The sequence below is a fragment of the Heterocephalus glaber genome, unplaced genomic scaffold (genome assembly GCF_053883595.1).
Source record: "Heterocephalus glaber isolate CG9 unplaced genomic scaffold, H.glaber_assembly_v1.0 deba00001497, whole genome shotgun sequence".
Classification (NCBI taxonomy): domain Eukaryota; kingdom Metazoa; phylum Chordata; class Mammalia; order Rodentia; family Bathyergidae; genus Heterocephalus; species Heterocephalus glaber.
In genome coordinates, this window is record NW_028258320.1 from 27,784,127 (window position 1) to 27,811,523 (window position 27,397).

At 39.4% G+C, this 27,397-nt stretch overlaps 1 protein-coding gene across 12 annotated transcripts in view; it reads left to right on the forward strand.

The window, feature by feature from the left end:
- The window catches only part of Fam13c (family with sequence similarity 13 member C), a 124,101-nt gene that overhangs the window by 66,931 nt on the left and 29,773 nt on the right, over positions 1-27,397 (forward strand). For all 12 annotated transcript variants that reach the window (XR_002387251.2, XR_002387250.2, XM_087184819.1 and 9 more), the window contains one exon: positions 17,649-17,733. Coding sequence is in view for 10 of the 12 variants with exons in the window: in XM_087184819.1 (XP_087040945.1) it covers positions 17,649-17,733 (85 nt within the window). In the remaining 2 variants the exon portion in view is untranslated. The remainder of the gene's footprint in view (positions 1-17,648; positions 17,734-27,397) is intronic.

Here is a 27,397-nt window from a genome sequence, read left to right on the forward strand (position 1 = left end):
CTTTGTTGGTGGTTTCCTGAATCCTGATTGGAAAATATTCTATGCTAGAATTTTGTCAATTTCTCAGCCACCTTAATCCTTGATTTTAGGTATTCCACCATGTTCATATAAATGATAAGCGCTCAGTTAATCTGAAAGATACTTGAAAAATAAAATGAATAATAATAATTTTTTATTTTCTTATCCTATTGATCTCATTCCTAAATATCAATTAGAAAGAATAACATATATAAAGAAATCTAATAGATCTCCCTTTCCATTAGCATATGTGCTGTATTGGGGTACTGACTGCAGATGACAGAGTATTATATCAACTAATTTTAGTTCCTCATGTGTAAACTTGGTAAAGAAGTTATGAAGTAGGCTAACTCTATGACTCCTTTCAGTTTTAACACACTGATTCTACTCGTCTTTCATTTTCCCAGTGTTGTATAATTTAGGTATACATTCCCATTGGGAAAGGGATGACGCACATAGTCCCCCAGTTTCAGGCCTATTGGGGGAAGTGAATAGTAAATAGAGCTATAAAAGTGACACATGTGCTTAGCATAGTTATCACTTTGTGATGAGGGGTACACACATCACATTATAAGTAAGGAATTGGGAGAGATTGAGAATTTGAAATAAGCTTTGCACAAATTTAGGCCTTCTATCTGTCTCTGTCATTATATTTGCTCAAGCCAACTCCTTGTCACATCCTATAAAAGGAAATGATCATTTCAAATTTTGTCCATGACTGTTGGGCTCAGGCCTCTGTGCTCAGTTTCTTATCTCATAGATGCTAAAGGTATTCTGCCCTCATTCTGCTTTGGCTAAAGCAAGTGTCAGTTGAAAATAAATTTGTTTTCATGTCAGTTTTTACCTAGAATTCCAATATTCTAGAGCAGCAGTGGCAAACCTATGGCACATATGCTGCAGTGAGCAATTTGTATCATTGAAAGCTCTAAAAAGTTCACCATCATTGTCTAAGCAGTAAAGTCATCTATGTTCTAATTGGAAGCAGATATTTGTTTTTGGTGCCCATATACAAGAATTTGTCATTTCCCAACCTTTGAATCTTGTTGGCTATCCCATGCTTTATGCTGGTGCAGAGCAACTCTACAGTTTATCATCTCCAAGCCTAGGGAGTCAATTTATAAATCTAAAGGAAAAAAAATCTTTCCCTGGCTTCATGCATTTACCAAAGAAAAATATGGCAAGCACGACAAAGGAGATGATGAATCATAGAATGAGAAAGTGAATAAACTCTGCATTTGTCTCTTGCCTATCAGTAAACTACACAGTTCTACGGGTGAGGGTTTCAATGGTAGCTAAGACATAAAAGGTCTTTGGGGTAAATACTTCTAGGTGTGTATCTTGGCATCTTATATCTCCAGAATCAAACTGTGAAGGCCTCTGCCTGTTTCCCCACAGATGATTCCCATTAGATAAGAAGTGTGAAATCATTGATCTTAAAAACATAAAGGAATCTAGAATTTTAATATAATTAAGAGGACAGAAGTTGTGCTGTAGGATATAGTGTGAGAGTTGGAAAAGATGGGTTTTATTCAGACGTTTTGTGATCTTGTACATTTCTGGCAACCTGCTGAGGTGAGCAGCCATGCCTAAGTGAAGTGGCATTGGCACAGAGGTATTATGGGACCAGATATTAGTATGGTTCTCTCTGGATGTTGAAGTAACTGAATATGGTAGGGCCCTCTGCTGCAGAATAAGAAGTCAATCCAGATTGGAGTCACTGAGTCATCTGTATTCAGACCATACAATGTGAGATGATGGTATCATCTTTTGTAGGGGAGAAGAAATCAATAGATTGGGCAGTGAAGGTCAAAGGACAGTGGTAATTACCTGTCCTTTCCACTTTTCTGCCCTCTTCCTAACTCTGAGATAGAGCATAGGAAAAATAAATGATTTGTGAAAGTGGAGAAAAATCTTATCACTTTGATCCTTCATGAAAAATTTGATAGTCATGGGCCGGGGATTTAGCTCAGTGGTTCCACCACCTGCCTTGCAAGCGCAGGGTCCCGAGTTTGATCCCTGGTACAAAATAAACCAAAAAAATTAATAGTCATATTGGCTGTACCACTTCACCTGGTAACCAAGAAAAACCTAATATGGAGTATGATCAGAATATACAGTGAATATTTAAATTTTTAAAGCTTATTACAGTAAAAGCCACATTGCTATGAATCTCCTTTGCTTCAGACACACTTATCCCATCATTCTTGCCACTTTCTAAAGTAGTTCTACAAATCCTCTTTTATGAGTGTCTGTATATGTTGTGATAAAAATATGGTGAATGCTACTGCTGAGTATCAGCCAGAAAGCAACAAAAACAATGGGGTAAGTGTGTTCAAAGGCAGAGGGAATAATAGCAATGTGTCACTGTAGTAATTTTTTAAATTTAAGAATTCAACACCTTTTGATCACACTTCTTATATCTGAAAGAAGTAAACAGGCACAAACTCTCTGATACTGTGTTGTTCTCTTTTTATGAGTGCTTAGGGCTAGAAGATAATATCTCTAATGAAAAGCACATTTAACAACTTTATTGCGAGTACTCTCTTATGGGTCCTCTTTGCATTTATAGAATAGAGTCTAAGAATTTTTATTGTTAATTGATCTTATAGGACATCCTACAGATGTGTTACATTTCAGTGGCTTCTTGTGAGTTCTGACTTTATTAAAAAGAGTTGGCAGATACTTACATTTGTATGTCACATTATTATCTCATTGTTGAAGACCCATAGAAAGATGAGATGGCAATGTGAAGCTGGATTCTCTCTTGTGCTATACTATATTTTGACTGAGATTCTATGAGAGGAAGACACACCTGTTAGTAATTTCATTGAAATTTTCTGGAAGAGCCTATGTCATGAGAAAAAAGGTAATAAATTGTTAGCATGAAACAACTGCTTAATGATACCCTGATATCTATAGTAGTTTAACCTTGAATCTGTAATCTTTATACTCATTATACAAAGGTAACATCTTTTTGTATTCAGGAGCATAAAGTTTCTTTACCAAAATCCATGTGAAAAGGCAATCTCTTCTTTGCATACCATTGCTACCCCCTACGTGTTATATCACATTGGTTATAATAGCTCAACCTTATCCTTGATATTAAAGATATCTCTTTTCTCTTTAAAGTCTGTGAATAATCTTTTAATACTTAAATTTTGTTAAAAATAGAACAATCCGCATGTTTGCATTGTCCTCTTTGAGTCTGTATTTATCTTTTATGTCTTGTGTGTCCCTGTGTGGAGGACCTCACTGTTTAAGTTACCATCCATAGTTTATCATGTAGATACTTGGGCATCAAGCTATATCTGACCTCAGTATGATGGAGAGAGTCATCCTTGGTATCCATGGGAAATGGCTTCCAGGATCTCATACAGATACCAAAATCTATGAGTCCCCAAGTTCCTTATATAAAATGGCATATATTTGCATATCCTCCTAATACTTTAAATCATCTCTGGTTTACTTGTAATATCTAATACAAAGTCAATGGTGTATAAATATTTGATATATTATATTGTTAATATAACAAACAATTCTGTACTGATTCAGTGGACACACAATTTTTCTTTAATATTTTTGATCTGTGGTTGGTTGAATCCATGGGTGCAAAACCCACAAATATGGATGGGTGCTATACTGTTTTAATGTATTTCATCCTGTTCCAATTTTGAGAAAAGAGTCTGTCAGAAGTCTTTAGCCCTCCGACATTTCTGAGTTGGCCCAGTGATATTATTTCAGCAAGAATAGGCAGCTGTGTTTTTCTGTTTACATGCAAACCCAGTCTATAGAATTGGGCCTTAGTTCAGGATGGATTGAGGATTTTTAAAAATATATCTGGAATTCTTTCTATGTGACTGACAGTCAGTTCAACCTTGGTTTAATAAAACCAGGATTTTAATAATACACATCTGAAAATTTGGGATAGTTTTAAACTCCATATATGGCTAAAGGACTTAAAGACTCTTTTATTCTATATTGGATGTATCTGTTTGATCAGCCCTTTTAGTGACACGTTGTTCTTATACTCAGTAATTTTAGTGTATGCGAATTTTCTATTACTGTGTAACAAATTACCCAACGCTTCAAGGCTTTAAACATCCATGTATTGCTTATAGTTACATAAGCCAGAAATCTGGATGAAGTCAGTGGAATTCTGTGCTCACTGTCTCAGAAAACTGAAATCAAGGCATTGGTCAGGATGAGGATAAGTTCTTATCTGGAGGTTCTAGAGAAGGCTCTGCGTCCAAGTTCATTCAGATTATTGCATGTCTTAGTTACTTTTCTTGTTGCTGAAACAAAATGCTCAATTCTCAAAGTTAAGGGAGGAAAGATTTATTTGACTTATAGTTTGTAGAGATTTCTGACCATACTTGGCTGCCTCCAAGGCAGAGTGGCACATGGCAGAGGGACATTGCAAGGAGAACAACAGTTCATTGCATGGAGAAGGCAGCAAAAGCAACAAGGGAATTCAGTAGCATCTTTTGGCCCCTTTTGTCTTCTGCAGACTACTTAGGGTGGGTAGCACTCAGATCTTCAATCCTAATGCCCCTGAGCCCCCATTGCATCATGAATCTATTCCACAAAAAGCCCCCCCCAAGACCACATGAGGCTTGAGGGGGTATCTAAAAACAAGCCATATAACATTGCATCGATTTAGTTCCTTGTAGATGTAGGTCTATGGTCCCTGATCTCTTGCTTCCTGTCAGTTGTGTAACTTTTAGCTTCTATAAGCTGCCACATTTCTGCTTCTATGTCCCCCTTTATGTTTAAAACAGTAACATCACACCAAATCCTACTTATGCACAAGTCTCTCTGATGATGTCTTCTGCTGCCAGTCAGAAGATACTCCCTTTTTAAAAGAGCTCACCTGATCAGTTTAGGCTTACCCAAATACTTTCTGTATCTTTACTTAGATGATTCAGGTCTTAATTAGATGAAGTCCCTTCATAGCAGAACTTACATTAGTATTTGATTGAATAACCAAGATACAAGAATCTTGGAGATCATCTGTAGGGTTCTGCCTACCACAGAGAGTAGACTTTCCTTCTTTCTAGTTGGAAAACTAGAAAATTCTAGAAAGTCCTATATTCGAGTTTCATTTATCTGGCTTGGGGCGTTTGTCCATTCTTGAATAGTCACTGACTTTCGAATTTAGCATGAGATGATTGGCTAGACAGTGGCCATATTTCCTGTTTTGAAGCTGGGAGTGATGTTCTCAGAAAATGGGTAACTGGATTCTGGTCCTTGGAAGTGTGATCTCCAAAGTAATTTTCCTCACTGCTGGACCACTGCAGGATGCCACTTGGCATTTTTCAGGTATGGTTTTTGGGGTTGAGATAAAGTGACTTTGCTCCCCTAGCTCAGCTGGAAGTGTTCTATGACTCGTTTAATTTTAGCTGTCTTTTGTTGTCAGTGTCAACAAGGACATCCTGTAGCCAACACAGTCATTGTGTGAGCCCTATTTCTCATTCCCAGTTGATTGAACTGCACAGCAAAGGAACTAAACTGCTTTCAAGCCTTTTCTTTTCTGCCATTTTTCAGAGGAAACTATGAAACCTGGCTTCTGGCTCCAAGGGGGACCAGGTCTATTACCCTCACCCTCAGTGGTATCCTTAGATTGGTGTTGACCGAAAAGGTGGAATTCATGCCAGTTGCTGCCCATCTTCTTCCTTGTCTGAGAATTAAGTTGGAAAAACATGAGAGGTATTTGGTAGAGCAGAGCAGTTAGGGAAGATTTCCATAGCCAGTCCACCTGTGCTTGACTTTCTTCTGCTTTTCAACATTTCCTGTCTCCTTGACTCCACTGCAGCTTTCTCCCAGTGGTCCCTGCTTTCTCTTCTGGTGTGACATCACTGTCCTTTTTCCTATTGCTCACTCCTTCATTTGTCCCTCTTTGCACTACAGATTTCTTCCTCTGTTATGGAAAGCTGGCCTGGCACTATCGAGTTCATGGCTCTAAGAGTCAGTCTGTATTCTGGTTCTCATTGCTTGATACCAAAAGGATAAACCTAATGTAGATGAAATGAGGTTTTCATTATGCTAGTGTCTATGAACAACTCTTTAATTTAGACTTTGTTCTTAAAATGTTTATTTTTTGATGAAATGACTAAGAGAGGTTGATTTGTTTTCTACACAATCTTCCTCAATTAAACATAAAGCTGACAGCTTGCACATACATATTCTATACCCCCTGTCCCCACTAACTTTTGAAAAATATTACTGCTGATCTCAGGATGAAATTTTACCTGGGAGCTGTGAAGTTCTGGATATTTTTCTAATTAGTAGTTCTTTCAGCCATATTTGCAAATGTGTAGTCATCTCTAGGTATTCCTGAGCTCCTCTCTAGATTAATTAATCATGTCTTGCACTATGGGCACAATCTCTGCTGTTATCTGAGAAATTATTTCTGATTTCATTTTTTCCAGATCCTCTTTTGTTGCTAGTTCAGGGAGTCCAGGTGGTTGAGTGCATGGTGAGAGATATAGGTCTAGCTTTAATCTTTGGCAAGTTGAAACCCAATTTTTCCAGCACCATTTATTTATTTATTTTTTCCAGCACCATTTATTAAAGAGACTGTCTTTCCTCCAGTAACAGTGTTTGGCTCCTTTGTCAAAGATGAGGTGGCTAAGTGTGTCTGGAGTTGTTTCTGCATCTTCTAATCTGTTCCAATGGTCCTCAGGTCTGTTTCATTGCCAGTGCCATGATGTTTTTATCACAGTAGCTTTGTAGTATAGTTTCAAGTTGGTGATTTTGACACCCCCTGATATGTCTCTGTTACCTTGCTTTTGCTATTCTAGGTCTCTTCTTGTTCCAAATGAATGTTTCGATTGTTTTCTCAAGGTCCATGAAATATGCTGCTGGGATTTCAACTGGGATTGCATTGAATCTATATAGCAATTTTGGAAGTATGGCCATTTTCACAATGTTGATCCTTCCTACCCAGGAGCAAGGGATGTCTTTCCATTTTCTAATATCATCCTCAATCTCTCTTTTCACAGTGCTATACTTTTAAGAGAAGAGGTCTTTGATTTCTTTGTTAGGTTGATTCCTAGATATTTCAGTTTTTTGGATGCTATTGTGAAAGGAATTATTTGCCCTATTTCTCTCTCAGTGTGTCTGTTGTTCGTGTAGAGGAAAGCTATTGATTTTTGTGTGTTGACCTTATATCCAGCTTCTGTACTGAATTTGGTTATTAAGGCTGGAAAACTTTTGGTGGAGTTCTTGGGGTCTTCTATATACAGTATCATGTCATCTGCAAATAATGACAATTTGACTTCTTCATTTCCTATCTTTATTCCTTTTATTTCTTTCTCTTGTCTAATTGCTGTGGCTAATGTTTCCCAAACTATATTGAGTAGGAATGGTGTTAGTGGACATCCTTATCTTGTTCCTGATTTTAGTGTGAAGGATTTCAGTTTTTGACCATTTAGTATGATACTAGCTGTTGGTTTTTCATGGATGGCTTTTATCAGATTGTGGTAGAGACCATCTATTCCAATTTTTTTGTAGGGTTTTTATGATAAAGGCATGTTGGATTTTGTCAAATGCTTTTTCTGCATCTATGAAGATAATCATATGGTTTTTGTCTTTGGCTCTATTGATATAGTATATTACATTGATTGATTTGCATATGTTGAACCATCCCTGGATCCCTGAGATGAATCCCACTTGGTCAGGGTGTATGATCTTCTTGATGATCTTCTGCATTCTATTTGCCAGTATCTTATTAAGAATTTTTGCATATATGTTCATTAGTGAGATTGGCCTATAGTTCTCTTTTTCGGCTGGGTCTTTCTCTGCTTTGGGGATCAAGATGATGCTTGCTTCTAGGAATGAATTCAAGAGTATTGCTTCCCTTTCAGTAGTGGTAGTAGCTCCTCTCTAAATGTCTTGTAGAATTCAGCAGTGAAGCCATCAGGTCATGAGCTTTTCTTAGTTGGTAAGTTTTTAATTACATTTTCAATTTCATTGGTTGGATATTGGGTTGTTTAGAATTTTTAGGTCTTCTTCATTCAACTTTGGTAATTCATGTGTATCTAAGAATCTGTCTATTTCTTCTGTGTTTTCCATCTTATTGGCATATAGGTTCTGGAAGTAGGTATTGATGATCCTCTGGATTTCTGCTGGGTCTATTGTAATTTCATCCTTTTCATTCATAACTGCATGGATTTGGGCCTTTTCTTTCCCTTTTCTGATAAGGTTGGCTAAGGGTTTGTCATTTTTTTTTGTTTTTTTGAAGAAATAACTCTTGGGTTCATTGATTTCTTTTGTATCATTCTCTTAGTCTCTATTGCATTAATTTCTACTCTGATCTTTATACTTTCCTCCCTTGTATGAGTTTGGGGTTGTTCTGCTCTTCTTTTTCTAGAAGCTTGAGGTTCAGCCTCAGGTTGTTTAATTGGGCTTGCTCTGTTTTCCTAATATAAGCATTCACTGTTATGAATTTCGCTCATAAGACTGCTTTCATTGTGTCCCATAGATTCTGATATGTTGTATTGTCATTGTCATTTAATTGTAGGAAAAGTCTGATTTCTTCTTTAATTTCCTCTGTGACCCATTGGTTATTCAGAAGTGTGTTGTTCAATTTCCATGTGTTTATGAAAATCTTGTGATTTCTTTTCCTATTGATCACCAATTTCATCACACTATGGCCTGATAATATACAGGGGATAACTTCAGTTCCTTTGCACTTACCTAAATATGTTCTATGAGCGAGTATGTGGTCTATTTTGGGGAATGACCCATGTGCAACTGAAAGGAATGTGTATTCTGATTTTGTGTGGTAGAACACTCTGTAGACATCTGTTAAGTTCATTTGTTCAAGAGTTTGATTGAGTTCTAGTATTTTGTTGCTTATTTTTTGTCTAGTTATCTATCTATTTGTGATAGTGGGGTATTGACATCCGCTGCTACTATTGTATTAGTGCTTACATGATTTTTCATGTCCGTTAGTATTTGTTTTATATAGTTGGGTGCACTACAGTTTGGTGCATAATATTCATGATTGTCATCTTTTCCTCTTGGATTTTTCCCTTTACAAGGCTATAGTGTCCTTCTTTGTTTCTCTTAATCAGTGTTGGTTTTAAATCCACTTGATCTGCAAAGAGGATGGCTACTCCTGGTTTTTTTCAGGTTCCTGTCGCACATGGAGTATTGTTTTCCACCCTTTAACTTCCAGTCTATGAGTTTCTTTTTGAATTAAGTGTGTTTCTTGTATGCAGCATATTGTTGGATCTTGCTTCTTGACCCATTCTGCCAGTCTATTTCTTTTGATTGGTGAATTTAGAACATTAACATTGATGGCTATAACTGATACGTTTTGACTTATCCTTGTCATGACCTTTTCTTTCTGTTGGCTTCTCTCTCTTGGCATTTAATTTCTTGTCATGCCCAATAGATTCATTCTGTTGGGCTTCCTGGTGTTGTGATCCTCGTTGCTTTTTCCTAGGATATTGTCTAAATTTTTTTGGAGTGCTGGTTTGGTATTGATGAAGTCCCTAAGGTGCTCTTTGTCATGAAAGTATCTTATTTCCCCATCAATTTTGAAAGATAGTTTTGCAGGGCACATCAATCTGGGTTGGTGGCTGTTTTCCTTTAGTGCTTGGAATGCATCACTCCAAGCTCTTCTTGCCTTGAGGGTTTGCATTGAGAAGTCTGCTGTGATTCTGATGGGCTCTCCTTTGTATGTGATTTGTTTCTTTTCTCTAACTGCTTGTAGAATTTTGTTCTTCTGCTGAGTTTCTGGAATCTTAATAATTATATGCCTATGTGTAAATTTTTTTGATCAAGGCTAGTTGGAGTCCTATATGCCTCACTTATCTGTATGTCAAGTTCTTTTCCCCTCCTTGGGAAATTTTTTGCCATCTCTTCTGTGAACAGATTTTTGTGTCATCTGCACTGTCTCCTATTTCTTTATTGACTCTGATCAGTCTGATGGTATTCTTGTTTGCATCGTGTAGCAGCTGATGAATTGATTTCTTGTGTTCCCTTACAATTTTAAAGAAATTTTTCTTTTCCTGGTCACTAATTGCATTCTTATCTTCTATATCTGAAATTTTGTCCTCACACTGGCTCATCCTGCTACATAGACTTTCAATGGAGTTTTTAATCTCCTGGAAATTTGTTTGCATCTGTTTTATGGATTCCATTTGTTTCCTATGTTGGGATTCCATCATGTTCCTCAGCTCTTCTATTTTTGTATGTGTGTCCTCTCTAGAATTTTTTGGTACTGGGGATCAAACTCAGGACCTTGTGCTTGCGAGGCAAGTGCCTGAACCACTGAGCTAAATCCCCAGCCCCCTCTCTAGATTAATTAATCATGTCTTCCACTATGGGCACAATCTCTGCTGTTATCTGAGAAATTATTTCTGACTTCATTTTTTCCAGATCCTCTTTTGTTGTCAGTTCAGGGTGTCCAGGTGGTTGACTATCAGAGTGTTCCATCTCATTTCCCTTTGGGGTTACTGTAGGTGATCTGGAAGTCTGGTTTTGAGGCTTGTTTACATGTCTTCTCATTTTTTGAAGTGGGGAGGGTGCTGCTGGTGCCCATGCAGCTCACCTGCTCTGCACTTGGAGTGGTGGTACAGTGACCTGGAAGCTTCCTCCTCTGTGCTGGGAGAGGTGATAAAATATAATTAGCATTCTGAGAGAAAAAAAAAATTGCTAGCCAGTATATCCATCTTAACACCTGTGCTTCAGGATGGTTAAGTACTAGGAACTGCACTGAGAAACTATTCAAGCTCACTCCACGAGTTGCAAATGAGATCTTTCCTATTTTTAAAATAAAAATAAATGGCTTACTATCTAGAAAAAGCTCAGTCCTGATTAACAGTATGTTTGAGATTACAAAATTATATTTTTCTCTCCCAAACATCTTGTTTTTATTGTTTATTCAATAAGGTGAACATAGCAAGGATATCATAAAAAGGTGAAAGGAAGTACAGGACTCTCCCTTCACAGCCTGAAATCTTTAGACTGAAAGGAAATGTGGTTTGTGTTATTGTGCATTATGGCTAGGTTGTCCATGTTTAAAAGGAAGTATTGATGTGATCCAAAGAGGACTCAGATCTTTTTGTCAATAGTGAGTCCCTTGAAGTGAATAGCTGGTTCTCTGACAATAAGCATAGGGAAGTGAGGTCTGAGCGTCAACACAAACGGATGGTAGGGTGTACTGAGATGAGCTGTGTCATGCTATAAAGCATGCTGGTATGTAAGCCATCAGCTCCCCAGAGGGATTAGCCAACAGCCCCCTGTCTGTAGAAAAAGGATAAAGTTGATTTTTCCCGTTAGCCATCAACATTGGAAGAAGTCTCTGTTTGTTTGTTTGTAAATCCAGAGTCCAACAGCAGCAATTTTGAACTCAACTCTGTCTTGATTCTGAGCACTTTATACTTCCTGCCATGGGCCTCAGGCTCTCAAGAGATATACTCACTGCCCTCTCATGGCAAGGGATCAGTGAGTGGCAGAGGCCTGGGACTCAAGGAAAAGCTACTGTCCCTGTGCAGGCAGAGCTGAGCAGGCAACCAACACAGCATTTAGAGTGGGTCAAGGCTCCAGATAATAGGGCAGTATTTCTCAAAGCATAAACCTTGGACCTCTTGCATCAAGATGACCCTGTCCAAGACCTACTGAATCAGAATCTTGGGAAGTGGTCCCTGCTTGGGAATGCACATCTTTTATAAATTTCTTAGCAATTATTTTAGTGCTTTAAATTTTCTGAATTAGGGCAGTAGGAAGGTAGAGAAGCATTGAAATTGAATACTCAGAGGGTATTCAATTTCAGCTAAAGGATCCAAAAAATAACACTAGTCAATAATGGCCCACTTTTTTATCAATTGGCTTTTGTTCTACATTGTATTCAGATACAGCAGTGACTAAGAGTGGCATGGTTCCAGTCCTTGTGGAGCAGGAAGAGCCATAAACAAGTAGAGAATAAATAAAATTATATATTTTACTGGGTGTTAGGAAAGAAATAAGATGCTAAGAGAAAATTAGGGGGGTCCTGTTTAGTTAGATAAGAAAGTCAGAATTGGAATGATAATTTGGTGAAAATTCGGACCAGAAGCAATATACCTGAATAGGACCTGGGGGCCTGGGGCACTGGAGAGGTAAATGAACAGAAAGAAGGAAGAGTATTGTGTGTTTGTGAGTGTGTGTATATTGGGGGTTAGTGAGGGATTTATACTGGTGGAACATGAAAATTGAGGCAATAACGGTGGTATTTTGGGAGTCAGTTGTATCCCCAATTTTGAGCAGATTTCCTATTTGATTTGCTTTATAGCACTACAAAGTATTGGTATACAGCTCTTCAAAAGATAAAGGGATGAGAGAGGGGCATTAAACTCCTTCATAGAATCTATCTGTGCGCTGTCCCTGCTCTGCGACTGGTGAACCGCAGACAAAGACAATCTGAAATAGTTCTAACCATCCAGCCTGTGTGGGTGTTCTCTATCCCAACTCAACTAAAGTGGGACCTGAGTAATTGTGGAGAAGAGAAAGTGAGTATTTTCTAAAACAAGATACATATTCTCCATTACTTAAAAAAATTAGTATTTAGAAAACCACACCTAGGTTTTACGGATTTCTCTCTGGCTTCTTTCTTATCCAGCTGAGACGATTGGAGAAACAAAAGCAGTTGTAGTTTTTTAGAAGATCCATTAGCCCTTACTTGATTTTCCTGCAGATTCTAGGCATATGTCTGTGCAGACTTTGGATGTAGACCCGGAAAGGCATTAGCAGGCTGGCGCTGAGTGATTGGCTGGAGGTAGCACTCTTGCAGGGAGTTTAAGTCCTATGAGGGAAGGGCTGGCTTGAGAAAGCACTCTGACAACATGGAGTTACTGTCCTTCATTCTTCTGTAGAAGGGAAAATGTGTTCTTGGATTACAGAGCACTAAATCAGGCACTATTGAGTAGTGAAAGGACAGTTTGTCACTCCCTGGAGTCACCATTTCTTTCCTTCATAGCCATATGAAAATAATAACAGTAGATTGAAGCCAACGAGGAAGCGGCCAATGTCAATCTCATGTCCTAGAGCCTGGTGCAGCTCTTTGTACTCTAAAGGCCACCTGAGCATGGGAGCTGCATTGTGCCATCATGTCTGCAGGAGGGATATGAACCCTACGTATGTAGTGTGAGATGCCTGTGGGCCTTCTTGGGATAGCTCTATGGGGCTGGGCCCTGATAGGTCAAGCTGGAGGTCTCCTTTGGTCCACTGGAAAGACATCTATGTGACAGTGGCATGGATTGTTCATAGGTCAGTCCCCATCCCCTTTCCTTGGGTTTCTTGGTCATCAGGAGGTGTGTATCCCTTTATAGCCCCATCCCATGTAGGCACCCTCTGTTCAGGTGGACTTCCGAGTGTTCTGTGGTTCTGAATGGCAGGTTTTCCTTGAGTAATTGGACAGTACAGGATTAGGACAAGATGTGGTTGAGGACAGATGGTCTGCAGAGTTTCTTCTGTTATGCCTTCCTGTCCTCTATTTATAGCTGTTGTTTCTCCTTCTATTTGGAGATCTTCTTGCCTCTTGAGATCCTCATCTTCTTTCTCTTATTCCTTTTGCCAGTTTTTTCTCTCCCATTCCCTTAAGCTTTGTTCTATCTGGTACCTCAGAGAGGAATAAACCAGCTATGCAAATAGATCTCCTGTGATACTCAGACACTTGCGCAGATTAGTACAAGAGAGAAGGCAGCAGAGACAGATGGATAAGAACAGCTAGTTAATACTTGTAGCCATTATAGGGTCCCAGCATTGTCCCTCTCCCCCTGAAGGAGTTCAAAAGACTATGATTTCCTATGCAGTGAAATCCTTTGCTGTTTATTTGTGTTGCATGAACCCTTGCTTCAGTTCCACAGACCCTGTCTAAGCATTCATATGGTGCCAGATTCTGTCCTTCCATCCTCAGTGTATGGGCACATTTGTTTTTCTCTCTCTTCAAGTTGGAATGGGGCTTAGAAGTCATCTAGCCTGTGGTCCCTGCTAGGCATATGCAGAAGTGGAGAGATGAGATTAGAGGTGGTGTGGAGTATGGCCTCCCCACATGGCCAGAGCTCTTCTCAGAGCCTATGGGGTTTGGAGATTCTTGTTCTGACCAGTGTCCAGCCCCACAGTGTGTGCCACATGCTAGTGCTCTGCAAAGTGCTTCCCATGCCTCCTCTCATTCCAGTTTAGAGAAGCCCTCAAAGCAGATGCCATTGTTATTGTTAGTTTTGGCTCTTTTTACAGATGAAAAATCAAGGTTTGGAGTAGCCAGGGTGTTTGCCCACAATCAGACATAGTGAATAGCAGAGCTGATAACTGCTCTGGTTCTATGGGAACCTGAAAGCTGTGCCTTCTTTTGCTTTGTAGAACATACAAGATTTGGCCCTTAAGATTTGGAGCCAGGCTGCTGGTACCATACATTAAAAAAAAAGAATGAAAGGTAAATACCCCAGCCCTTTTACCTATAGTTCTTTTGAAATTAATTGTTGCAAAATATACACAATATGAAATTTGCCATTTTAGCCATTTTTAAGTTAATGCCTTTAGGTGCATTCACATTGTTGTGCGACCATGTCCACCATCTACTCAAGATCTCTTTTCATCATGCAAAATTGAAACTCTGTATCCATTAAATAGTGACTCCCTTATCCCCCCCACTACCACCAGCCCTTGTGAAACACCGTTGTACATTCTGTCTTTAAGAATTTTACTACTTTAAATATTTTACCTAAGTGAAATTATACAGTGTTTATCCTTTTGTGACTGGCTTAGTTCCATGTAGCATAATGTCCTCAGGATTCATTTATGTGGTAGCAAATGTCAGAACCTTTCCCCATCTTTAATGCTGAGTAATATTCCATTGTGTATGTTTAACACATTTGTTCATCCACTTATCTGCATAGACATTGGGTTGCTTCCACCTTGTATTAGTTTTCAAAGGCTGCCATAACAAAATACCACACACTGGGTGGTTCAAATAGGAGTGTATTTCTCATAGGTCTGAAGGCTAGAGTCCAAGATCACAGTGCCAACAGTGTTAAGTTCTCCTGGGGACTCTTCCTTAGGAGAGAGGTGCTGGCCGTATTAGTCTCTGTGGGACTTGCAGACAGTTGTCTTCTGGTAGGGTCCTCCTGTGGCCTTCTGTATGTGTGAGCATGCCTGAGGTCTCTTCCTCTTCCTGAAGGACAGCCATCATATTGTATTAAGTCCTCACCATTATGGCCTCATTTAACTGTACCCACCTTCTTACCATTCCTGTTTCCAAATACAGTCACATTGGGGGCTGGAGCTTGAATACATGAATTGCCCATGATGGAATTCAGTCCATGATATACCTCCTGGCTATTGAAATGCTATGCATGTAGGTGTACAAGTGATTGTCCAAGTCTCCACTGTTAATTCTTTTGGATACATACCCAACAATGGGAGTGCTAGATTACATGGTAATTCTACTTTTACTAGTTTCAGGGCCTGTCATGTGATCCTTCCATAGAGGTTGCAGTATTTAACATTTCCATGGCATGTTTCTAAATCCTCAGGGTGGTTTTCTTGTTTTTCAGAGGTCACTCTGCATTCCAAGTCCCTGCAGGCAAAGCTTGCCTGAAATTGTTCTTTTTACCTGCCAGGTGGTTGTTTACTAACTAGTAAATCCTTCTAGAAACTTGGTGCCCTTGCTCCTTCTGCACCTCCTGTCAATAATCTTTAGCTCTTGCTCCTGCATCAGCTGCTGAGAAAATATCCCAGAAAGGAGGAGGGTGCCATAAAAATGTCCCAGTCTAAGGGAGGCACTTTATGTGGGCTGTAGCTCTCAGGCAGCATCCTCTGAGGCCTGACAGAGTTTGAGTTTGTGTCAGATGCTGCCCCATATCCAGGTACAGCAGAGGGGGAATCCTGAGCTGGCTAAGATGCCTGCTGCTTTCAGAAGGCTGAGCACAACAGGTTGAAGACATCTCTCCATGAGCAGCTTTGAAAACTATAAGTTCACACACTACATCCACAGAATGGATATGAGGTTGTGTGTGTGTGTGTGTGTGTGTGTTGGTATTGTGTGGGAGGAAGAAGTTGGGCTGTGAGGAGTTGTTATACTAGATGTTTAAGTGAGATAAGGTGTGAGGTTTTGTATGGGGTAGAGATGTGTGTGTCTGGGGAATAGGTTGTGAAGATGTGGGGGTTGGGTGTGAAGGTATTAAGTATGAAGAATAGGTGGGAATGTGGAGCCATCCAGAATGGGGTGTATGTGTGGAATAGGATGAAGAGTGTGGGGTTGGTATGTGTGTGGTAGACAGGGCGTGGGAATGTGTAGGGGTGTTTGTGTGTGTGTGGAATAGGGCATCAGAATGTGTGGAAGTTCAATATGAGAATATTTATGGGGCAGAGTATGAGGGGAAAGGAAGAGGGTATATAGAGTTTGGACAAAAAAGTATTTGGGGTTTAGAGTGTGCATATGAAGTAGCACTTAAGGGTATAAGAAACTGGATATGAGAGTGTGTGTGTGTGTGTGTGTGTGTGTGTGTGTGTGTGTGTGTGTGTGTGTATGCATGAACATTAGGGCATAAAGGTGGAGGCAGTGAGATTGTCTGTGAGGTTCAGGGAAGAGCTGTGAAGTAGTGTGCCTGGTGTGAGGGGAATGGGGCATGTGGAGGGGAGCGTGTGCGTGGTAGAAGGCATAGTAGGAAAAGGACTAGTTACTCTGCTCCCCATGGGCACCCTTGCCAGAGCTGGCACTGGGTGGGTGGAAAAGCTTCTGACACCTTCAAAACTTTTCCATTGTGAGGCAGCAGCACCCAGCCCCAGCCTCAGGTATGACTCATTTTCACCTGGTTGGGGAAGTCAATTGCAGGGCATCTGCATCAGGGCAGATATGTGCGTCAGTCTGTATGACTTGTTCTTACTAAGAACATGGGAGAAATTTAAAATGAGTAATGAAGGAAGTAGGCAGGAGGTTGTGTTGGGGGCTATGAAAGATAAACAGCTTCTCCCTCAGTGGCTAAGAGGGCAGGGTTGATTCCCTTGATCTTGACACAAGGCAGCTGCAGCCATCCTGTGTGAGGAAAGTAACTTTAGAAGACAGACACACAGCATGGCTAAGGGAGCCCACAAGCCCCTCCCAGATGCCAGGCGGCCTCTGCAGCAGTAACTCTTTGTGCACTGCGGTTTGCTGCAGGCTTTGCATTGGAGGGACGGACGGTGGCTTTTATGAATGGTAGCCTGGGAGGGGCCTAATGTCATCAGCTCCTGATGTCAGCACAATGAATGAAGCACTTGCAAGCGTAAAGCCTCGGCACTTGGGAAGCAGATACCTTTCAAGATTGGTTCTCCAGATGCAGCATCTCTCGCTGATGAAATCACCAGTCCCATGTGTCACAGATAATCCATACACGTTGGGATTTAAATGAGGCAGAAACTGAGGCTGCATGTGGAATAACGGACATCTGATTCAGGAACAACCAGCTCCTTTCTAGAAGCAGCTGCAGCCACGATCCTCTTCTTTCCAGCACTGGGGAAAGGTGCCGGTGGGAGCTGCAGACCACTGTTGTGTGCTCGGCATCCACTTAGCTGGCCTGATGTTTTGCTTTTGCTGGAAAAATTCTTTGCTGAAGCTTCAAGCCCTTGAATCTGACTTGTGCTCTGCATTTTTGACAAACCAGGAAGCTGCTGCCCAGGTGCACGGAGTCAAGGACCCAGCCCCAACATCAAGCCAGAGTGTGCCGGCTGATGGAGCCAATTCTGCAGGTAAGAGGCAGGGCCCTGGGATGTCCCATAGTGTACTCTCAAGATAGTTCAGCCTCTTGCTGTTTCATCGTCTACCTGAACCCTTGAGGCAAATGGTGCAACATGAAAGCCCAGAGGGAGCTGAGACGGAGTAGGAGGAATTAGGATTTGCTGGAACACCAATCTCTCTGGCTGGGGCCAAGAGTAAGACTTCTGTAAATGAGTGTCAGGTAAAAGCACCTGCCAGGACTTCTTGTCTTCAATTTTCCCATTTGTTCTCCTGTGACAAAGGAGTGGTGTGTTGTTTTATATCCCTGGATCTACATGCTGGTGCTCAGTGCTGTCTTGAAACTCATGATGTTGCTGAGGTTTTGAGGGATAAGGGAGTTTCAGCACTGCTACTCCCTGTCTTCTGTTACTGCCTGTAAAATGATCAACCAATACTGGGAAAGGAGAGGTGAGTGCTCCACTGTTGCCTCATTCTGATCCTGTATCTTTGTTCTGTCTCAATTTATTTTTACACTAATTTCCATGTGAGTGTGTTTTCTGCTAGTTTCTCCAGTTGTAATCCTGGGGATGGTGGATTGACTAACAGAAGGCAAATTAATACTCCCAGGAAGATTTAGAAAGGAAAGAAATGCTAGTTTACATGAATAGAAATAAAAGTACAGCTTATGTTTTTTAGGACCAGTCAGTCAGAGGCTTGCAGACTGCCTTCAGTATGGATAGTAGAAACAGGCTTAGGTGAGTTTGCCTCACAAGTGGTCCTTATCTCTAAGGGTTAAAGGAAGAGATTTGTAAAGATGATCTGTTTCAATAGCAATAGTACATTTAAGACATTGCTGTTTAAAACAGTCCTAGGTGGCCTAAGCTGACAAAACAGTCATCTCCAGTGTTGGAATGTATACTTTTAATAATAGTGGCTAATAGGAGCTACTAAGAGCAGATGCTGTACTCTTGTGATTTAAGACTTTCAATGATCCCAGCCCTTTAGGCACTTTATATGTATTATATTAAATCCTTAAAGTAACCACTGAAATACTCCTAGTCATAGTAAAGACACTGAGGCCTAGTATGTCACTGCTGGTAAGTGGTAAATTATTTCTGTAGGATGCACATTGTTGGCCAGTTGGCCGTTCCTGTTGCCTGGCGAGCTCTCCTGCTCTGTTGGCCACTGTGTTTGGAGGAGATGCAAGTAAAATTGGGCAGGAACCGAGTTAAGTATTCGAGGGATTAGGGATATTAGACAGCAGCCTTTTTCTTCCCCCAACCGCATATTCCACCACTTCCAAACAAATAGAATACAAAACACATAAAGAAGTCTGAAGCCAAATAGAAATTAACTCTTGAATTATCTGATGTTTTTGGTTAGCTGTATAAGTATCTAGCAAAGAGTGTTCAATATTTGCTGCATGTTGTGTATAGGTTTATTTCATCTTTTTAAAAATACTAAAATCATGAACTTTACTTCCAAATATCAAGAATAGATTTGCATTTTCTCATTCTGGGTGAATAGAATTTTGAACAAGCTTATTAACATTCCTTGTGAAATAGAAATAAATATTGTGTTTATCCAGGGGTTACTTATGCAAAGAAGAAGCTAGAAATACATTCTATTTTAAGTGTCAAATGACAGAAATTGGCAGAAGGCTCCTTACAGAGGAGGTTTGTGGATTGGATGTTGAATTTACCAAAACGTGGATAAATATGAGATATCCCAGAGCCTTTCTAGGAGAATCTAGAATATAAGACTCTAGAAACATCTAGAATACTAGATGTGTTCAGCGACAGTCTCTTTGTTTGGCAGGGATATATAGTGTCAGAGTGACAGGCATTTGTAAAATGCTTTCATGATTTAAATTATGGGATGGTTGGTCTCACTGATTTCTAAGAGGTACTCTCATAGGAATTCCATACATTTTCTAATCCATGTGTCACTCAGAAGGAAGAAATTTATGCTCAAATCAGCAGTTCTTAACTTGGGACTTCTAAATGGATTTCTCAAGTGATCTTTGAGTATTTTGGCACTGTAGGATTTTTGTGAGTGGGTAAGTCCCTGGTGAGATGATGATTGCTTAAGATTAGCACAGATGGCCTGAAGCCCATAAAAGATTATAGTAATTTAAAAACAGTTTTCTCTTTCTTAAAGTCTAGTACTCAGCCCTGAATCTTATGTGAATATAAATAATCAACTGTTAATTGTTGAGGCCATAACAAAAAGTCCACTAAGTGATTTTTATAGTAGTATCTGGATATATTATACTTCAGCTAACTATTAATATCGAACATTCATAAATACAAACTGATGCCACTTAAATAGGTTTGAAACTCACTTTAGACTTAATTAAGGCATGGCTTATGTATAGTTACTTGATTTTTGTAACAAACATCTGGAATAATGGCCTGCCTAAGCAAAGTTTAGTAGGCTGTATATCTTAAGATCAAAATATTGGACCTTAACTTGGGTTTATGAGTTGCAAAGATCTTTCTCACAACTAGTAAGACATTAAATGCCCCCTATTTTAGAAATCCAATTATTAACTGCATCTGCAGCAAGCACACATTTTATGGCACCTCTCTATGGACCCTGTATTCTCAGTAGTGTTCTAGAACTTTCTTCAAGTCATAATCACTAGGAAGGTTTTCCAACATGGAGATTCTCAGGCTTATATTTAGACAGTCTGAGGTGGAAGTCCTGGAATCTGCATATTTCATAAACAATCCCAAGTATTGGGGTCTACTTGTCAAGTAGATAGTGTCTTAAATTGGCCAAGTTCTCTGTGATTGTGCTTTATCTAAGTTTCATCAGTAGGAAGAAGCTCACAGATTACATGAGACTTGTAACTCAGGGTCTGGGGCCAGTTAGCTCCATCCACTTACTTCAGGAGGAAAAACATGCTAATGCATCATGCCCACAACCTGAAAGTGTGTGGGATGGAGACACAAAAAGATTTGATGACCATAGTGGGCATTAGGAAAAGTAATGGAGGGAGACCCCACTGAAAGGGTAGCTTGTGGGCTTTACCAAGGTTGACAAGGTGGCCTGCTTGGCCCAGAACTGTCACATTTTTAGTACGTAGGGAACCACCTGATGACAAATTCTCAGAGCTAGCTAGTGAGGACAGTTGTTTACTGGATTTCTAGGTTTTAACCACATAATATGAAATAGAAACTGTTATGAACTGAATTTTTGTGTCTCCCCAAAATTCCTATGTTGAGATCTAATCCCTGACATGATAGTACTTAGAAGTGGAAGCTTGGGAAGTTAATTAGGTTAGGAGGATGGAACCCTGGTGAAAGAGATTAGTGTGCTTATGAAAAGGGTCTAGAAAGTTACCTTGGTCTCTTTCTAACATGTGAGGATAGGAAAAGTCAACCATATGCAACCTGGAAATGGGCCCTTACCAGAATCTGACTAAGTTGTACCCTGACTTTAAAATTCCAGCATCTAGAGCTCTAATGTGAAATATATTTCTCCTGCTTATAAGCCACTCATTTTATGATAGTTTGTTATAGCAACTCAGTCTGACTCAGAAAGAAACTCACATAATAGCTAGACTCAAAATTCCTTCCAGATGTATCAATAGCCTCTCATAGCAGAAATAGATATTTCCTCTGTGGCATTAGTAAACATTTATTCTGGTGTCACTGAATAGGAAATGGAATGAGTATTATCTTTGTAATGGGTTGTCATTTTTAGAGTGCACAGGAATGTTTGACATCTCACATGATCAATGGTGTGTGGAGGTTTTAGCAAAAACTCATCAGAAATAACTGGAGATCTACTACTAGAAAATATGGTTCTGTGGCAACACTTAATTAAATTTTTTTACACTTGATTTTTCAGATTGAACTTTCCATTTAGTCAAGGCCATGTATTCGTAGTCAGTTTTCTCATCACTAGGGCGAAATACCCAACACCCATGACTTAAAGGAGAGGTTTATTTTTGCTTTCAGTTTCAGTGGATTCATAAATCCATGGTTGGCTGACTCCAAGGCAGAAACCACATGGCAGAACAGGTAGTGAGTAAATCTGTTCACAGCATAGTGGCAGGAAGCAGAGAAGGGAAAATGATACTCTGCTCACCCCTGTGAATATTCGGGGATACTGACACCCATATGACCTACCTGCCCCTTCTGACCAGGCCACCTCTCTGAATGTGAGCCTTTTGGGGGACATTTTATAACTGAGCCATAACTGACATTAGTGTGATGTATCTATTTACAGTCTATAGTTATTATCATAAAGAATTCTGCATAATCTGTAAGTTTTCTTCTAATGTTGAATTTTTTAAGATGAGGCAAAGCCAGAGAGAACTTAACCTTCTCTCACGTTTCAAGACACTCTCCACTTGACCAAGGGTTTCTAGTTAGAGTGCTTACTAAATTTATAGATGCCTGTTTCTTACCTTAAAGTGTAAAATTAGGATTTAGAGAGGAGGCCTGAGAATCTCTGTGTTGGAAAAGCATCCCTGGTGATACTATTGTGCAAGGAGGTTCAGGATCATTTTCCAGAACACAGCGCCACACTAGGACTGCTGTGAAATGTGTGCCTGCTACAGGACCCATTTATAATTGGATTCCTAGGACAGGGTAGCATTTCAGGTTTCCTACTAGGTGGTCTGATCATACATGTAACTTGATTCTTCATTCTATCTAGGGGTAGCCCCAGAAAGGGACTTTATTACTTCAAAGTTACAAACGGACAGAATTCCCACATCTCTTTTAGAAACTTTATTCCTATAGGGCTGTATATGGATGTATGGGTTTGTGTATGGTTTCAAACCTTTCTTGAAACTTTTTTATATTTTCAGTTTGTACCATCTGTTGCTTTAACTAAAATATGACTACTAACATGGGAAGTAGTACTTCATTTATTCGTCCTAAGTTGGTTCCTTTAAAATAGTGGTTTGCAATTGAGATTTTCTTTTTTCTTTTCTTTTTTTGCCTCCATTGGTAATATCTGGAGACCTGCTTAGTTGTCACAACTGTGGAATGGTCACTGCTGGCCTCTAGTGAGTACAAGACAGTGATTCTGCTACACATCCCTACCCCCGCCTATCCAAAATGTCACCAATGCTGAGGATGTAACTCCTCATTAGCATCTTTTAAATGAATAACATCAACATTAGCTAAAAAGGACCTCTTTGTTTGCATCAGAAAGTATTTCATGGATTCTCTTGTTTTATTTTACCAAGAGCACTATGAGGTAAGTTTGTTATTATTCCCAAATTAAAGATGAGGCAATGAACTTGGAGAGTTAGTACAACTTGTTGAAGATGCTGCAGCTGCTGAGTAGTGGGGTCTTTGGAGGAAAGGCAGGCAGAGTGGCGATTGCATAGTCTAAATTCTTCACCTTGAGTATTAAGTCCCCATAGTTTAAACATTCTACAATTTGAAATTAAGTTGATAGCCATCCTGTATATATATGTGTATATATAAATATATATATTTATATATACATAAGACATGTTAATTATATATATGTATTCATTCTATATAACTAATGTCTTGAAAGTCAGTGTTTTCTTTTTCATCCCTGCAAACACATACTAATAAAAAAATAAAAATTGAAAAAAAAGAGAAAATCACTCTTTAAATTCCTTCCTGAACTGAGGAGACCTGGATGTGTAGTTGATTAAACTGTTGTAGCCCCTGTTCCCTGGCCCCCATTTCAGCTCCTCATATCTAAACTATCTACAGGCCCTTGTGGCTTCTGATTGTCTTATCTGAAGAGTGAGTGTTTTCCTGATGGAGTCAATTAGAATTTTATTCATGAATGTGAGCAGAAGTAGTATGGTACAGAAAAATATTACCATTGGGAGAACTGGGTAAAGTGTACAAGAGATCTTATTTCTTATAACAACATTTGAGTCGACAATTATATCAATTTTTTATTTATTTATTTATTTTTGGTACCGGGGATCGAACTCAGGTCCTTGCGCTGTGAGGCAGGCGCCAGAACCACTGAGCTAAATCCCCAGCCCCTATATCAGTTTTTTAAATGAACTAATACCTAAACTATGGACCATGGAAATGTTTTATAAAACAATTCCAAAATAATTATGCCTATAGGATTGTTTTCCAAGTCTTTCCTAGAGCTCTTGCTATTTTCTTGGCTTTTCTATTATTCCCGTGCAGTCTGTAGCAGCTCTACAAATTCCATTCCTTGTCAAATTAATAGTAGAGTGCTTATTATTTGCTAAGAATAGATAGTTTAGTGTTCTCCAAATCCATTACCTGCTGTCCCACAGTATAAGTAATTTGCTACTGGTGAGCCTTCTCATGGTTTGTGTCTTTGCTTTGTGGTTGTATAGTGTGCTACTCACTGAAACTCATCTGCGAACTCAGATTTATTACTCTGTACTTCCACTTCTATGCTATAAAAGTAAAATAAGACTAATCCAGGATACATTTGTAAGGATTTGTACTGACATTTCTGTCATAAATATCTTCATTCAACTCTGCCCTTTGTTATATATTGTTAAGTGAATTTTGTATTCGTTGCAAAACATGATCCAGTCATCATTTGGTTTTGTTTTTAAACAACCTTGGTACGAAACTCATACTATAGCTTTCTTGAAAGTTCAAGTGTGTTATATTTATTGGCTCTATTTTGCTTTGAAACATAGGTCCTTCTAGTACTTCATGTGCTAGTTGGGTGATCTTGGATAGGTCATTTAATTTCTCCGTACCTCAGTCTCCTCTTTCAAAGGGAAGAAAGCATACTCTTCTTGGGGTTGTGACAATTATGTGGCATAATGCAAAAGAAACTTTTCACACACTGGCCTTGGTAAATGCTCAATAAATGTTAGCTATCATTATTTTCAAAACGGGACATTCTTGCCTTACTCAGAATTTATATTATCTTTCTTCCCATTAATAATGCTTACATTTGTCTTTAAATACCTACTCTATCATAATTTCTAACTACTTTCAGGGTATGGAAATGACATTTCATACTGTTCCTTCTCTATCTTCCTTCTGAGAGTCTTACATATGATTGACATTACACTAGTTCCCTTAAGCAAATGGTATTTATAACAGCAATAATCTATAGAGCTGATGGTTGAATAATTACCACCTATTAAAACTGAAACTACATTTGCTGCAATAAAATCTGTCCTATGCTACAAGTGTGACATAACTTGGTTGGAAAGGTTCTATTAATAATTTTTCTTTGGTGCTTTTATAATCATCTTCATAGTTTATAAAGGAAGGAGTGTTACATTACCCATTGTTTTCCAAAGAAAGCATTTTTTAAATGATTTCAAATTTGTTTTGTTTGTTTTTTGAGACAAGGTCTCAGTAGTTCAGGCTGTCCTTGAACTCACTATGTAGGCCAGCCAGGCTGGCCTCAAACTCATGGCAATTCTCCAGCCTCAGCCTCCCAAGTGCTTGGATTTCAGGCATGCGCCACCATGCCCAGCTTGATTTCAAAATTTATAGATGACAGTGTAATTTTTGAGGCCATTTTCACAACTGCCTTATAGGAAGGAAATATTAATCCTACAGCTTAAATTGCCAGGTAATAATCTACAAAAGTTTTAAAATTCGGTTTTTAAGTGAAGACAAGTACTGTTTTAACTCCATTATCCTATTTGTCTTCACTACAGCTCTTTTAAAGTGAGAATACTAAATTTGAAGAGGCTTGGTGGAGCAAAGATATAACAACTGTAAGAAGGTGACATTGTACACCAAGCCCAGGACACTGACACCAGAACTCAGACTCTAAGTCAATAGATTTACATCATTTTATTTTATTTACTTTTAATTTTGTGATACCAGAGATTAAACCCAGCGTCTTTGCACTGAGCTACATTCTTTATTTTTTATTTTGAGACAGAGTCTCACTGATTTGCCCAGATGGGGCTCAAACTTGGCATCCTTCTACTTCAACCACCCAGGGTTCTGGGATTACAGGCACTCACCAATGTAGCCAGTTTATTAGTCATTTTTTAAAATTAATAGACTTTTTGAAAGAAGTCTTGGGTTTACAGAAAATTTGAGCAGATATTCCATAGATTTCTCATATACCACTCTTCCTCTGTACAGTTTTTCCATATATTATAGTAATTTTTAAAATATCTTTCTTCGGGCTATTTTTGTGTCATTTTTCCATGTTTATAATGACTACATCTGCAAGTGAATAGATGGCATGCCCAGAAGCTTTGTGTCTGACTCTGCTTTAGATAACTTCTAGGCTCAGAATCAGTGGACAACCTCACCTGGCCCTTCTGGTTCCCTGAGAATTGTGCATTTCTGTTACTCTGTCTCTGTGAAGCTGCTGGCCCTACTTCTTTGATTGAATTAGTTAATTTAGCCAGTCTAATGCACACTTGAAGTTGAGAATGCTAAGCTGTGCTTCCTATCTGACTTGGATGAGGCTAGAAAAGGTATAACTGGTGAGGGCTGGGAATATGCTCAGTGGTAGATCACTTAGCTGGCATGATAAAGGCCCTGGGTTTGATCCCGTGCACCACAAATAAAACCAAAAAAACAACCAAACAAAATGAATGGAAAAGGTGCTGCCCATGTTGAATTTCCTTGAGCAGTTTTTCTGTTGCCTTTATGTATTCTATTTTCCATTTCCCAAAGCAGTTCTGCTCATAAATGAGAACTCTGCTTTGAAAATGGCTCTTGTTATCTTACTAGCAGATTTGTATTAGCTGCACCACTGAGGTGATCAATTGTGCAGGGATCAACTAGAAGACCTGGGGAAATAACTAGGCTGAAGAATGATGAGCACCACAGTGCCAGTGCCTTACTTTCTCTGTACGCCCACAGGGTGCTTCTAGGTCCTTGACACTATCATAGGAGGTGATTAGTCTTTCCCCAGCCACACAGTACAGACAGGGCATGGCTCAGCCTGATTGTTATCTGAGCAGTTGGCTTCATTTTGGTAATGCAGGGAGGGAAAAGATATTCTCAGAGATCAGACGTTGTTCATTGGCCATTTCCCCTGATAATTTCTCAAATTCAATGAGATTGAAAGAGATCGAGTAACATGTATTGTTTCACAGATAACAGAAGTAGGACTTCCATCTAGGTCTGAGCCCACAGCACATGCTTTTATTTGTGATGGCAAACTGCCTCTTGGGACCTGCAGAGTCCCTGTCATGAAGCCCAGTTCTGCTTTCTTGGTGACAGATTTCTCATCCCTCAGTTCCCTAATACTTCTAGTGGTCCTCCATGGAAGCTGGCACATAGAAGCCTGCTTGGAGTGCTAGCCTCTCCCTGCTAGATCAGCCAGCCCAACCCAGACTCCTTTTTTACCTACCCTAACTTCCACTGTCATCCTATCAGAATGATGAGCTTTTCCTCTCTTAGTGGTCTATACCCAGGCAGGTTCCTCTATTTCCCCAGCAGTAGTTATTGGGATAACTTTAAGTTTACTCATGTTCTCTCTTGCCCTGAAGCTAACTGTTCCTTAGTACCTTCAATGCTCAAATTTAACAGACTTAAAATTGAACCAACGATACATCAATAATCAGATGTTTTGGGAGTTGTTTTTATTTTTGCATCCCTCTTTGTGTGTGTGACATTATCACCCTCTCTGCTGTCTGTCCTGAGACAGGGTAAGTGAGAACTCTGATGCTGGAACCTCATTTTGGCTCATTTAGCTTCTAAAACCAACAAAAACTGCTGTTTGGCATTTTGGAATGTATCTCACTACTTCCTATGA